A 12616-nucleotide genomic window follows, 5' to 3' on the forward strand; every position below is an offset into this window, starting at 1 on the left:
AAGAAATCTTGAGACCCAAAGACTTCCCCCAAAACTTCGCAATGAAAGAAAAGCCCAGGGAAGCAAAGCTCAAGGTCACAAAGCAAATTAGTTAGTGGGGGCAGAATGTGACTCCCTGTTCTTAGATAGCATTATCCAGCCTTTAGTGAGGCTAATGGCCAGGGGTGCTATGCCAACCTGGTTAGATCTCAGGTGACCTGAGCAAGTTTTAAGGGATTAGACAGTTTCTTCCTCTTCCCCTTTTGCCACTTTTGGCGATTCCAATGATCAAACAGTTCCTCTGTGCAGAACACTTTAAGAGAGGTGCAGAGACAAAAGTCTGCAGTGGGATTCCCTATGCTCAGATCTGAGATTCCCCTCTTCAACGCTCTTCACTCTAGCTGGGGTAGAGAGTAAAGGACATTCCCGCGGCAGCCAATGCCCGCTCCACCCCCCAACTCCCACGTGCTTTCTCCAGCCAAGTTCTCACGGAGAGGCCCCTCCCTCAGCGGCTCCACAGTTGCCATGGCAATTGGGTGGGTGGACAGCCCGTCCTATCTAGAGGCCACCCAGCCCTCGCGTGGGGAGTTACCATAACAACTCCCCAAAGTAATAGAGGGGGTTGAGTCCCGCCTCCCTTCCCCCGCAAATAGAGAGGTGGGTGGCTTGATTGGCAGCTGGGCACGCGAAAGGAGGGAAAGGAAAGGAAAGGCGTCAAAGGAGATCTAGGAAGGAAACAGGAGAGAGAAAGGGCAAAAATAGGAAAAGGGAAGAAAAACCGTGTGCGCAGGCGCACCCGTTGGTGGGAGCGCTCTGCGGCCGCCCCGGCCGCCGCCCACTTCTTTCCAGCCAGGCTCGCGCGGTCGCTTAGTCCTAGTGCGCGCCTTTCGTCTGCTCGGCTGCGCCTGCGCGCAGGTGCCGGCGCCTAGGGGGAGGGGGAACCCGGCGCGCTCGCGTCACGTTCCCTCTTCCACCCTCCCGGGGCACCGCCGCTCCGCGCCTGCGCAAGAGAGTCGGGAGGCTCGGGTTGCAGACTCCAGAGCGATTGCTCCTGTCAGTCGGTGGGTCGGTCCTCCCGCCGGCCCTCCCCCCTCCGCGTTCTCCGGGGGAGGCGCGGTGGAGTCCGCCCCCAGGGTCCCCCGATGGGGGAGAAGCGGCGACGGCGGCAGTGGAATAACCGAGCCGGAGTGTGAGCGGCCCCGGGGCCCCGTTCCCGGCGGAGGCCATGGGCGACCCAGCCCCCGCCCGCAGCCTGGACGACATCGACCTGTCCGCCCTGCGGGTGAGCGCGCCGTCCCCCAGCCTCGCCCTGGTTACTGACCTCGCCGCAAGGGAGGGAGCCTGGTGGCTGCACGCTTCACGTGCTTTCCTGGCGTCCCCCTCCACCAGCCCGGTTCCTCTCTGCGACCCCTGCCCCTTTCCCGGGCTACCGCCGCTGTTGGGCCCCCGCCCTCTGCTCTCCTTCTCGCTTCACTCGCTGCAGATTCTGGGAGCCAGTTTGGTCCCCACCCTGTGGTGCCCCGCCCCCACACCTCCCTGCCACCCCTACCCTTTGGGATTCAGTACCCCCTTCTTCCTAGGTATTCGAGAGTCACCACTGAATTCCTTAAACCTAGGCCCCTTTCATCACCTGCATAGTCTTTATTATGGCCCCCTCACCTCCTCTTGGCCCTCTTTACACCTTTGCTGTTACTTATCTCTTTCCTCCCCCTTCTCTTCCTCGGTTCTCCAATTTTGACTTTGCAACTGCCTTGACAGCCTCCCCCTCATCCCTCTTTCTCTTCCTCGCCCACCCCTGAATTGCAACTCTTCCCTGGTCGGCATTTCAGCCTCCCCACTCCACCCCACACCTCCTACGGTCTCTCCTGCCCCACGTTCAGTTTTCCCTGTCCCTTCTCTCGGGTTTCAAGTGCAGCAGTCCAGATCCAGGCATTTCCGGTCTCGGGGTCCCTGATATTACATTACCAACTCTGCAGCAGTGTGGGGCCAGGAGGATAGACAAGTGCACTGGGGGAGGAGGGGAAGCATTCATTCCCTTCAGAAACTCTAGCACGGGCTAGGAAAGGATGTTTGCATATATGTATACACAGAAAACACATGCTGCATGTGATCAGTCTGGAGGTCTGGAAAAGCAGTGGGGGTAGAGGTAATGATGATCTCTCAAGGGAGGCGCTAATTAGGAAAGAGGTTTAGAGGAAACAACTGCAGCAGGAATTTCTTCAGAATACCTTTCTATTGTCCCCGCGTGGGGAATTTACTTACTTCTCCTTTAGGAGCTTTTAGCAGCATTTATATTTTTCTTCAGCTGGAAGCTTTGGCTTAAGGGCAATGTAGTGATTTCAAGGTGAATACTTAAGGCTGTCACCCAGGTGGTGTTTGATCTAGTGCCCTTCCAACTTTCTCAACAGGTCAAGGTGCAAGGAGAGCAGGGTTTTGCTTCTGTAGGTGAGCTTCTCAGGAGGTCCCTATTCACATTGTCTTCTGGCTTTTGAGTTAGCTAGGAACATGGTCAGGAATGGGAAAAGGCGGTCAGCCACACAGGTGCCCCGGATATGACTGGAGGGAAGAGAGGAATTGAAGAGAGCAGAGTCATGTTGTTAATTGGGTTTCTCTAGGTGACACAGTTTTTTCTTGGCCATTCAGGTCATAATTTATTTGATGCAGTGTTGGGCTATAAAACCTGACTTGCTGGAGATAAGATGATAAGTTGCTGGGAAGGGAGACCAAGCATTGAATTTCTGTGTGTGTGTGTGTGTGTGTGTGTGTATGTGTGTGTGTGTGTCTCTGTCTGTGTATGGGAGAGGGTCCAAAGACTTTAGGAGATCAGCTCAGCCAGGATTTAAACTGGGATACTCTAGTCAGTTGGAATATAAGATGCAAATCCAGGCTGTGAGTAAATGTCCCTTAGTGTGGTCCACGCTGGGATGAACCCCACCTTCCTGGCTCACCTTGGTTGTTGATTAACTCTGGCTACAGGTTCTGTGGCTCTGATAACTAAAATATAGTTACAAAATGGGTGGGTCCAAACCATGACCTTTGATTTGAACTTTGTGGGACTCTACTTGGGCTTCTCTTTCCTCTTAGCCTCCCTGGTAGATGGGCCTGGACTCTCAACCTGGGATTTCCAGCAATTTTGTAAATACTCTCTGACCTTGGATGTGGTATTTCCCTTCGGGACTTCCCTGCTTGAAGCAATGTTAATGTCCTTCCTTAATAACCCCCTGCCTTATTCTCCTCTCCTTTCCCTCAAGAGAGCTTGGTGTCTGCTCTTTGTGTTTGTCTGTCTTGTCTTATGCTTCTGAAGAAACCTTCCGTGTCCCTCTCTACCAGCTCAGTACTCCAGGGCTTGAGGAAGAACTGTGCTTTCTTTGAAATAGGACTGGAGAGGGCCTTTGTTTTCCTTGCTGCTTATCTTTTCTTAATGTCTGTCCCCTCCAGTTCACCTCAGAGCTGCCTTGGCTCTGTCGAGCAGCTGGCTCAGTCATCACCTGTTCTGTTTCTGCTTTCAAGAGAGAAATGGTAATCTGGAGAATTGGCAGTAAAGGATGTCTCCCTTGACTTACATGACTATGTATTGGGGGTTGGAGTCGGGGTGGCAGAGGACCATATTCAGCATTCAGTAGCTGGCCTTAAAGAACTTAAGGTGTCTCTCTTCTTGTTTCAAGGTAAGCCTTGCTGTTCAGCTGGTGATGAGAGTTAATAGTCATCATAGTAGGAAGACTGAATTGCATTAATCTCTTAGCCATGTGTGAAGTGAAGTTGCCAGGTGCATCTGCTACTTTGCAATTATAGCCATACTGACTTCCTTTTTTTTTTGATACTAGGGATTGAACCCAGAGGCAATTTACCAGTGAGCCACATCCCCAGCCCTTTATAATTTTTATTTTGAGACAAGGTCTCACTAAGTTGCTTAGAGCCTCATAAAATTGCTTATGCTGGCCTCGAACTTGAGATCCTTCTGCCCTAACCTTCCAGGCCTCTGAGAATACAGGCATCTGCCACCATACCTGGCTACACTGACATCTCTGGGGCTCTTTTTCTCCACTAACATGGTACCACAGTGTAGAGGAGAGATACATGGAGCCTGGAATTGCAATCCTGTGTTCAAGCCCTGGCCTCTTCATTTCCTGTATAACCTGGACCTCGGATCCACTTTACTCTTACTCCCCTTACTGCAGATTCTGCAAAGAATTTTACCTCTGAGCTCCATTTTTTCTTCTATGTGTTGAGAATGGTGATTGTATTGAACTTAGTGTTGTCAGGGATTATGTGAAATGCTGTACGTGAAATTCTTGTCCACTTCCTGGCACACGTATGTGGTAGCCCTTATTACTGCTAACAATCAGAGAAGTCTTCCAGGACAACTTTGTCCAAAATAACACTCCCTTCCCTGCTTTATTTTTATACAAAATTTTACATAGCATTTCCTTAGTCTGCTTTATCTTTCTTCGTAGTATTTATCACCAGCTGACATAGATTTATTTCTGTCAACCATGACTGAAATGCAAATTAAAGCCAGCAAATCAGCTTGTTGGCAGAGTGCCTGCTTAGTATGTGCAAAGTCCTGGGTTTGATCCCCAGCATCACAAAAATAAAATGAAATGCAGGTTCTGTGAAAGCTAGGATTTTGAGTGCTGTGTTCATTTTTGTATCCCAGCATCTAGAACAGTGTTTTGCACACTGTAGAGCACAGATGCTTGTTGAATTTGTGTGTATTCTAACAATCGAAAGCTCTTAGCACAGTGCTTACTTAGAGAAAGTGTTCAGTAGAGGTTGTTATGCTTCCTCTTCCCTTCATTTATGTATACACATCATTGAGATTGTATCCTTTCTGAGATGCTTTTGGAATCAGACCTGGCCTTGTAATAAACCGAATTCTGGATGCCTCCATCTGAGCAATGGTCCTTGAAATACAATTAGGATGATCCAAGAGAAAATTTGTGTCTCTTGTTTCAAACCTTCTTTCTCTGTGTCCAAGCTCAGTTAGATTCCAGAAGAACCTTCTTGCTTGGAACTCTGGGCTTCTCACAAAGGATGAAGTATGAGCGGAAGTGAATGGGACAACGACAGAAAGACCCCAGGCTGACCGCTTTCCTTTTGCATCACTGCTTCTGTTTGACCCACTTCATAAATCAAACAGCTTCTCTTTACTGTCCAGCCAGTTAGAAGTTTTAGACTGCAGTGTCCTTGAAACTGTGAAGCTGGGCTCAGTGTTGCTAAATTGAAATAATGTAGAGCACATTCAAGAAGGACTTGTTGTGAGGTGGTAGTTGCTGACAGAGATGTTCTTTTTCAAATGATTTTGTTGTTGTTGTGGCTGTTCTCTGGAAAAGTCTCTTCCCCTTCCTTCTCTTCTCATATGGCTGTGGAGCCAGCACCACTTGGAAAGCTGGCAATTCTGGGCATGTATTTCTAGGCTGCTGCACAGGGTGGGACTGCTGCTGTGTTCTGATGTGCTAGCTGTCCAAACAGATGCCTTGGACAGGGGAATGGGAAGGCTGACCTCTTACAGCAGAGTAAGGTTATTTCCTGACTTTTTTCCTAGAAAAACTGCATGGGCGGGGGGGCATTTAGGGAGCTTGTGGCATTTGGAGTGAAATGAAATGATGCTTTGGCCAAACATTGGAAGGAAGAGTACAGAGAACTTTGCTGGTATTAGATATTCAGCCATTATCCAGACCCATTATACTGTGAGATAGGACAGATTACCACAGCCTTTAGCAATACATACAGAGGAGGTTCTTTGGGAAAGTGAGGTTTTGACAGTTAAGATAACAATAAGAGGATGAGCAAGAGAGCTGACTTCTCCACCCCTTTACTCTTGCCCCAAGAGTTCAGTCAACATGCTGCTGCATAGGACCCTGATGTCACGTCTTGCCTCCATTTCCTTCCCATTGTGAACTGTGTGCCTGTGACATAGATGGGCCATGAAGAACATCTTCTTGTCACATAAGGGACAAGAAGGCAGAAAATGTGCTACTACTGTCAGCAAATTTATGTTCTAGTATAGGTCTGTAAATAAGGAATGTGGTAACCTCGTAACCCAGCAATAAATAACAGTGCTGGGCCTGGAGGGCATCTCCAGAAACCATCTGAGGGTCTGCCTGCTGAACTGTTCTGTCTTTGGGTAAAGTTACATCAGAAGGTTATCAGTACTATCCTTCCCAAGTCACTGAGTATCGTCAGTTTAGTGTTGAGAACCAGGTTCTATAATAAGGTGTGAGATTGTACTCAGTTGTTTAATCAGAACTTTGGGAGCATCCATCTAAGAAATGCCTTTGCAAGCTCAGGCTCTCTTTTTCCTTCCTTCCTTTCTTTTGAAACAGGGTCTTATGTTGCCCAGACTGGCCTCGAACTCTTGGGCTCAAGTGATCCTTCTGTCTTCCAAGCCTTCCAAGCAGCTGGGACTACATGTGCACACCACTGTACCTAGCTAGGCTCCCTTTTTCTTAACTGTTGTGCTTTCCTCAGTATCTTAGAACTGTTAAGGTTGGGACATGTGCATTAAATATGATTGCTGTGAATTACACACATTTGCCATTGTCCCAAGGTTAGTAATCAGTCATTCTGGAATCTAATATTCAGTTCTTATCCTCCTCAGCACCTACTTTATACCTCTATCCTTTTCGGTTTCTTCTTCCCTAGGTTGAAGAAACAGAACAAAAGTAATCAAGTTAATAAGTCAACTCTGAAGCATTTCTTGAATGCCCACCAACTATAGGAGAATACATAAACATGGTTTGGTAGAAGACTTGGACCCTGTTCACACCTCCCATTCATTCTTTGTTCTCTCCAGTTCTTGCCATTCTCCTCCCAGCCAGCCAGTCCTTAACTTGAGTTTGGGATTCTCCCAACAATAGAAAAATCCTCTGATGGGTATCAATCTAAAAGGTACATGAGTTTCTTTGTTCTTACTTAAGGTTAGAAATAGTGGACCCAAGGGAGCCCCTAGAAATGTTATCCACTGGTCAGATAGCCTGAGGATGAACCTGCTAACTGTGAGTGGGATTTCATGTTCTGGTTGAGGAAGGACCTAGTACAGAGGACACAGTAATGATCAAGGCAGATAAGGTTCTCATAGTCTTAGCAGTGAATGGAGACATTAATCAAATAATCATGTACAGTTGGGCCTCTATATCTATGGGTTCCACATCCATGGATTCAACCAACCTCAGATCAAAATTATTTGGAGGGGAAAAAAATGTTTCTGCACTGAGTATGTACAGACAGATTTTTCTTGTCATAATTCCCTAAGCAATATAATATAGTAAATATTTACATAGTGTTTACACTGAATTAGGTATTATAAGTTACCTAAAGATGTTTTAAAGTATAGAGGAAAATGTGTATAGGTTCTATGCAAAAACTATACCTGGTTTAACTTCCAAAAGAATATCTTGTGAACCTTGTGAAAAAATAGTTTGTTTCAAAAGATAAGGTCATGTTCTGGGGTTGGTGGCACAGCCTGTAATCCCAGCACTCAGGAGGCTGAGTCAGGAGAACTACAAGTTCCAGGACAGACTGGGCAATTTAGCAAGACCCTGTCTCAAAATAAAAAGGACTGGAGATGTAGCTCAGTGGTAGAGTGCTCCTGGGTTCAATCCACAGCATATATGAAAAGAGCATATGACTCTATGACCCTTACATTTATTTATTGAGAAGAGTCTTTAAGTACAGGTCTGTGGCTCTGCAGAAGATGGGAGAGTGTGCTTTTGTCCTCTGGAGCTTGTATGTGTGGGAGAAGGGTGTATCACTAGATGTTATTAGCTTGTATGGTGGCTAAGTGGTGACAAGGGTTTAGAATAGGTCAGTCAGTCTTCCAGAAATAAGAACAAGTAGGCCCAGGCCTGGGCTCAGCTCTTGTGGTCTATGGTAAGTGGGATTCTTCCTAACATTAGATAGTGTATAAAAATAGACGAGACTCTCAATTTACATTGTGTATAAGTAAAGGATGAGTGGGGTGTGTAGGGGGAGTGTTACTGATTTTGCATGTTTGAAGAGAAACAGGGTTGGGGAAGCCACAAGTCTTGGGCTTGGTAGAGGAGCCAGACTCTAGGAGCAGCTTATGAATGTCAGGTGGTTGGTGGTGTAGAGGATGGTGGGATGGGCTTCGAGGAGCTTTTGTGGCGCAGCATGTGGGAGGAGCCCAAGAGGCTGGAGGAAGATGAATGGAGGAAATAGGGACTGTTTGCCTAAGGAAAGTAGAAGTGGTTGGTGAGCGAGGGAGCCAGAGACCTAGAGACCTTTGGCGGAGGAGGTAGTTAAGATTTGACACTCGCCTGAGAAGTTCACATCACCAGAGCAGGAGACTCTCAGGGCCAGAGATTACAGGTGAAGTGGGGAGTTTCTGTAATCACACCTGGGAACCCCACCACTCAGCTTGTGACAGAAGGCTACTGTTCCATCTTGGACACCTCTGCCTTGCCTTTGGGACAAAAGGCCTCTGTAATGCAGGCCTGATAAAAGCTGGTCTTTTGAGGGAAAATGGAAAATTTCTACCACTGAGCAACCCTCTTCTACTGAGGGACCATTCTAGGATGGGACTTGAAGGGCTTGGGTTCCTGAATTTCTCCTGGAACCATAGGTTTAGAGGAGTTTTCCATAGACAGTGGTCCTTTCAGGGACAGACTGAGGATCAGAAAGGCTGAGTGAAGAAAATTCCACTTCCTTTAAAGAGCCACCTCAACTTCTGTTTTTTTCCACAAAGCTTCCTCTGACAATGCCAGCCCTTAACTGATAATCTTATCTGTTTCCTTATAGACCTTATGATTTAATTTGATCATACGTTCATAGATAGATAAATTGATAGGGAGTGTGTGTGTGTGTGTGTGTGTGTGTGTGTGTGTGTGTATGTGTGTGTGAGTGTACTTTGATACTGGAGATGGGAACCCAGGGGGCACTCTACCACTGAGCTATATCTCCAGCCATTTTTATTTATTTATTTTTAACTTTTGAGACAAGGTCTTCCTAAATTGCTTAGGATCTTGCTTAGTTGCAAACCTCCTGCCTCAACCTCCCGAGTTATTGAGATTACAGATATGTGACACCATGCTCAGCTTGTTGCTTTGTATTGAGTGATGTTTTATGAATCATTTTGTATTGAATGATGTCCCCACTACCTTATGTATAGGGACTGTGATCCATATTTCCTATCGATACTATGCCTATAAAAGTGCTGAGTATATAGTAGCAGTTCAGTAACTATTTGCTTGGTGAAATACAAATCTAAGAGACTTATGCTTTCCTACTAGATTCAATTCATAAGTCATGAAGTGTGCCTCATGTATGCTGGGCCCCATGGGACACAAAACCATACAAGTGTGTAGTCGTGGTTCTCAACCACTCTGGCACTGTCCACATGTTTGAAAAATGTTGGCGATGGAGTTTTAACTGTCACTATGTTTTGGGAGCAGTAGTGGCACTTAGTATGTGGGGCTCAGGCATGTTAACCATCCTGCAATCCTGGGAACAGTGCATTAGAGAATTGTTTCTCCACCCAGATTGCCACTAGAGCCCTGGTGAACTGGTTATGGGTTTGGTAGAAGCCAGGAGAAGGACTAGACAGGTTTCTTCTGTGAAATAGGAAGTACTTCTATGTCCCCTACTTTACTTCTTTCTGGGTACAGAGAGGAAAATACAGGGCTCTAAATTATTTTTGTGCATGGCACATATCTCTTAGACTAACAGCTTTTATTTGTCTGCCAGCACACCTCTGAAGGTAAAAGGGGGTAGGCTCCGAGCCAGACTGTAAGGAAGATTTTTGTGTTCTCTCTTTATCACCCACCCACTCTTTCTTTCAAGGCACATTTGTAAGAAAGTGGCTGAAGCATGCAGTAGTTGGGCTTTCATTCTGAGTGGCTGAGGACGGAGTCTTCGAGAAACCAATAAGGCAGGGCACCCCAAATCCTAAGCAGTGTGAAGCAGAGGTAGGCATGTGTGCACAGTGCTTGAGATAGGGGCCGGCATGTTTGTCTCTTCTCTCATGTCCTCCAGCTGTCCCCTGGAAGATGGAGGTGAAGAATGGTTGTCATCACACAAATTGTAAGGGAGTGACCAGAGGGTAGAAGGCACTTTGCCCTAGTGCATCTTTTGGGGTTGGGAGTGGTGGACACCGAGCCCTGAGCAGAGCCCTAAGCAAGGCAGCATCCTGCCTGTGTCTCCGGATCTGAGTGAGGAGAACAGAACTTGACAGTTGTGTGGCCTTGCCGAGCCGAGGTTCAGAGAAACTGGAGATGTCTCTCCAACCTTAACAAAGTCATTTCTCACCCTGGAAACTACCTTGGGCCCACATGTGAAAGCAAGGTGGAGGGAACAGGCCGCGTGTGAATCCGGAGCCTGTGGTTCTGTCCTTCCAGTCTTGTCTTGTAAACCCCTCTTTTCTTTCTTCAGTTCAGAACAATGATTGCTTTGATACAAGTTATTTATATTTTAATGTGGATTCATTTCAGAAGGGGGGTTTGGGGACTTGAAGAGGAATAACAAGGAGCAGTTACTACACAGTAGTTTCTTTGCTTATGTAATCTCATTATCCCTCACAATAACCCTTTGAGGTGGAGTGATTGTCCGCATTTTCTACATGAAGAAACCAAGGTTTAGAGAAGTTACTTGGAAATTAGATAATTTGCTCGAGGTTGGACAGCCAGTAAGTGGCAGGGCCCAGATTCAGACTCAGGTCTGACTCACTGCAGAACCTGATCTTCCATTCACCCTGTGCATGTGGGTGGGCTGGGGGCCGTGTGTAGCCAGCATGCTGCTCCATGTGCAGCCTGTGCTGCTCTCTGCTTGCTTGAATCATAAATATATAATATTTTTGTGACCTATGGTAAACAGGACTTGTGGGCTTGACGAGGGCTCTAACACCATCCATAATGCTGCTTGGTAACGTACATGGAGACTTTTGGAATGTGGCCCACTTTCTGGATTAGAAACAGCCTGTGTGAGAAATGGTTTCTGGCCTCTAGGAGCACGTGGTCTAGATCTGTGTCCTAGTGGAGGGCAGATTTTATTGGTATACCTGGGGCAGTTCTGAGGGTAGGAGGGAGTAAGGGACCTTAGCTTGAGCCTTTGAAACTGTGAGGGGCTTGGCATTGGAGGGCACATGGTGGGGTCTGTGCCCAGAACTGATGGGGATTTCTGGATGTTGGGCCACTGGATAGAGCACTTGGATGACAAGAGGAGAAAGATGTGCAAAAGAATGCAGAAGATTTAGTCTGGAGGAAAGAGAGTTGAATAATTCAAAAGAAGGCCTATTCTTCATAGGGAAGAGAGGAAGGCTGTCTCATTTCCTCCCACTGCTTTTTAAAAAAATCTTTTTTATTATGGTTAAATATACATAACATTAGACTTACCATTTTAACCATTTTTAAAGGTACAGTTCTGTGGCATCAAGTACTTTTTCACATCGTTGTGCTGCCGTTGCCACTGTCCATCTCTAGGACTTTTTCAGTCTTCCTCATGAACAGTAACAGTCTGTTCCCTGCTCCCCCAACCCCTGGCAACCACCCACCATGCTACAGCTCATCCCTCTGTGTGTGTGCAGAGTTGAGCAGAGGGCCAGACATAGCAGGTGCTTAATATCTGTTGAGTCAGGTGAGGTGAACTGAGAAATCCGTGTGTCATAAGCCAGCCCAGAGCACTGCCCTCCCTCCTGGCTCCAAGGTGGTAGGCCTGAAGGCTTAAATGAAATGGCTGCATGGAATCACAAGAGGTTTGGGCTGTGGAAAGAGAAGGGTTTATGTTGTATTCAGCTCCCAGCTATAACTTGCTTTCCAATTCCATTGTGCTTTTATCTGTCACCTTGCTTGTTCTCAATCTCTTACTTTATCTCATCCTAGGGCTCTGGGGGCAAGTGCTAGAGGAAGTTGGAAGGAAGGTCGGTTAGAGGATGAAGATAATAAGATTTAACAGCCTTTCTGTATTTGTGTGTAAGGGGGTACGTGTGTTGAAGGGAGAGTTGAGAGCCAGGTCAGGCTCCTTATCCCTCTGTGGTGTCCACAGCCTTGGACAGATCCAAAGCATGACCTGGCAGTGAGTGGATGTCTTAGGATGGATGTGAGCAATTTGATGTTCTTTCCTTGTCCACATGATTTACATTTTTTTCTTTGATCTTCAGTGGGGGAAGAGGGGAAAAGAGGGAGAGAGAGAGACTTAGTTTTAAAGTGAACCTGGAAGAATGGAAGAGAGGAGGCCAGGAGAGCCCCCTGTCTTCGAGAGGCCCACCTTGAAGGTCAAAATCCAGGCACAGAGTCCACTGAGTGGTAGGTTGGGGTGATATCTTAGGGTGCACTGGTCAGGGCTATGCCCCTAGATTACCAGGCAAACGCCTGCAGCACAAAGACCTCTGCATGTCTTTCAAATAGCATCCTCATCGCAAGGATGCAGGGAAAGCTAGTGGACTTGTAAGGCCTTTGCCTCTTCTTCATGACCTTAGAGGAGGCTACATGTGTTCAACCTCGCCTTCTAGGGCTGCCAATATTGAATGGCCCTTCTCACCACAGTTCCTTTCTACAATCTAAAGCCTCCTTTTTTCTTAGATTGAGCCAGGTATGAATTGAGCCTGATTGTTTTCCTTGGGTCGAACCTAGTCTACCCAACCCTAGTGCTCAAAGATTGAATAAAGAAATGTTCCAGTGTTGAC

General features: G+C 46.9%; 1 protein-coding gene across 11 annotated transcripts in view; it reads left to right on the forward strand.

The window, feature by feature from the left end:
- Positions 1–999: 999 nt before the first annotated feature.
- The window catches only part of Mink1 (misshapen like kinase 1), a 50330-nt gene continuing 38713 nt past the window's right edge, over positions 1000–12616 (forward strand). For all 11 annotated transcript variants that reach the window (XM_026380700.2, XM_026380701.2, XM_026380703.2 and 8 more), the window contains exon 1: positions 1000–1261. In XM_026380700.2, coding sequence (XP_026236485.1) covers positions 1205–1261 — 57 coding nt within the window. In that variant the 5' untranslated portion in view covers positions 1000–1204. The remainder of the gene's footprint in view (positions 1262–12616) is intronic.

This window comes from Urocitellus parryii, chromosome 7 (genome assembly GCF_045843805.1).
Source record: "Urocitellus parryii isolate mUroPar1 chromosome 7, mUroPar1.hap1, whole genome shotgun sequence".
NCBI lineage: Eukaryota > Metazoa > Chordata > Mammalia > Rodentia > Sciuridae > Urocitellus > Urocitellus parryii.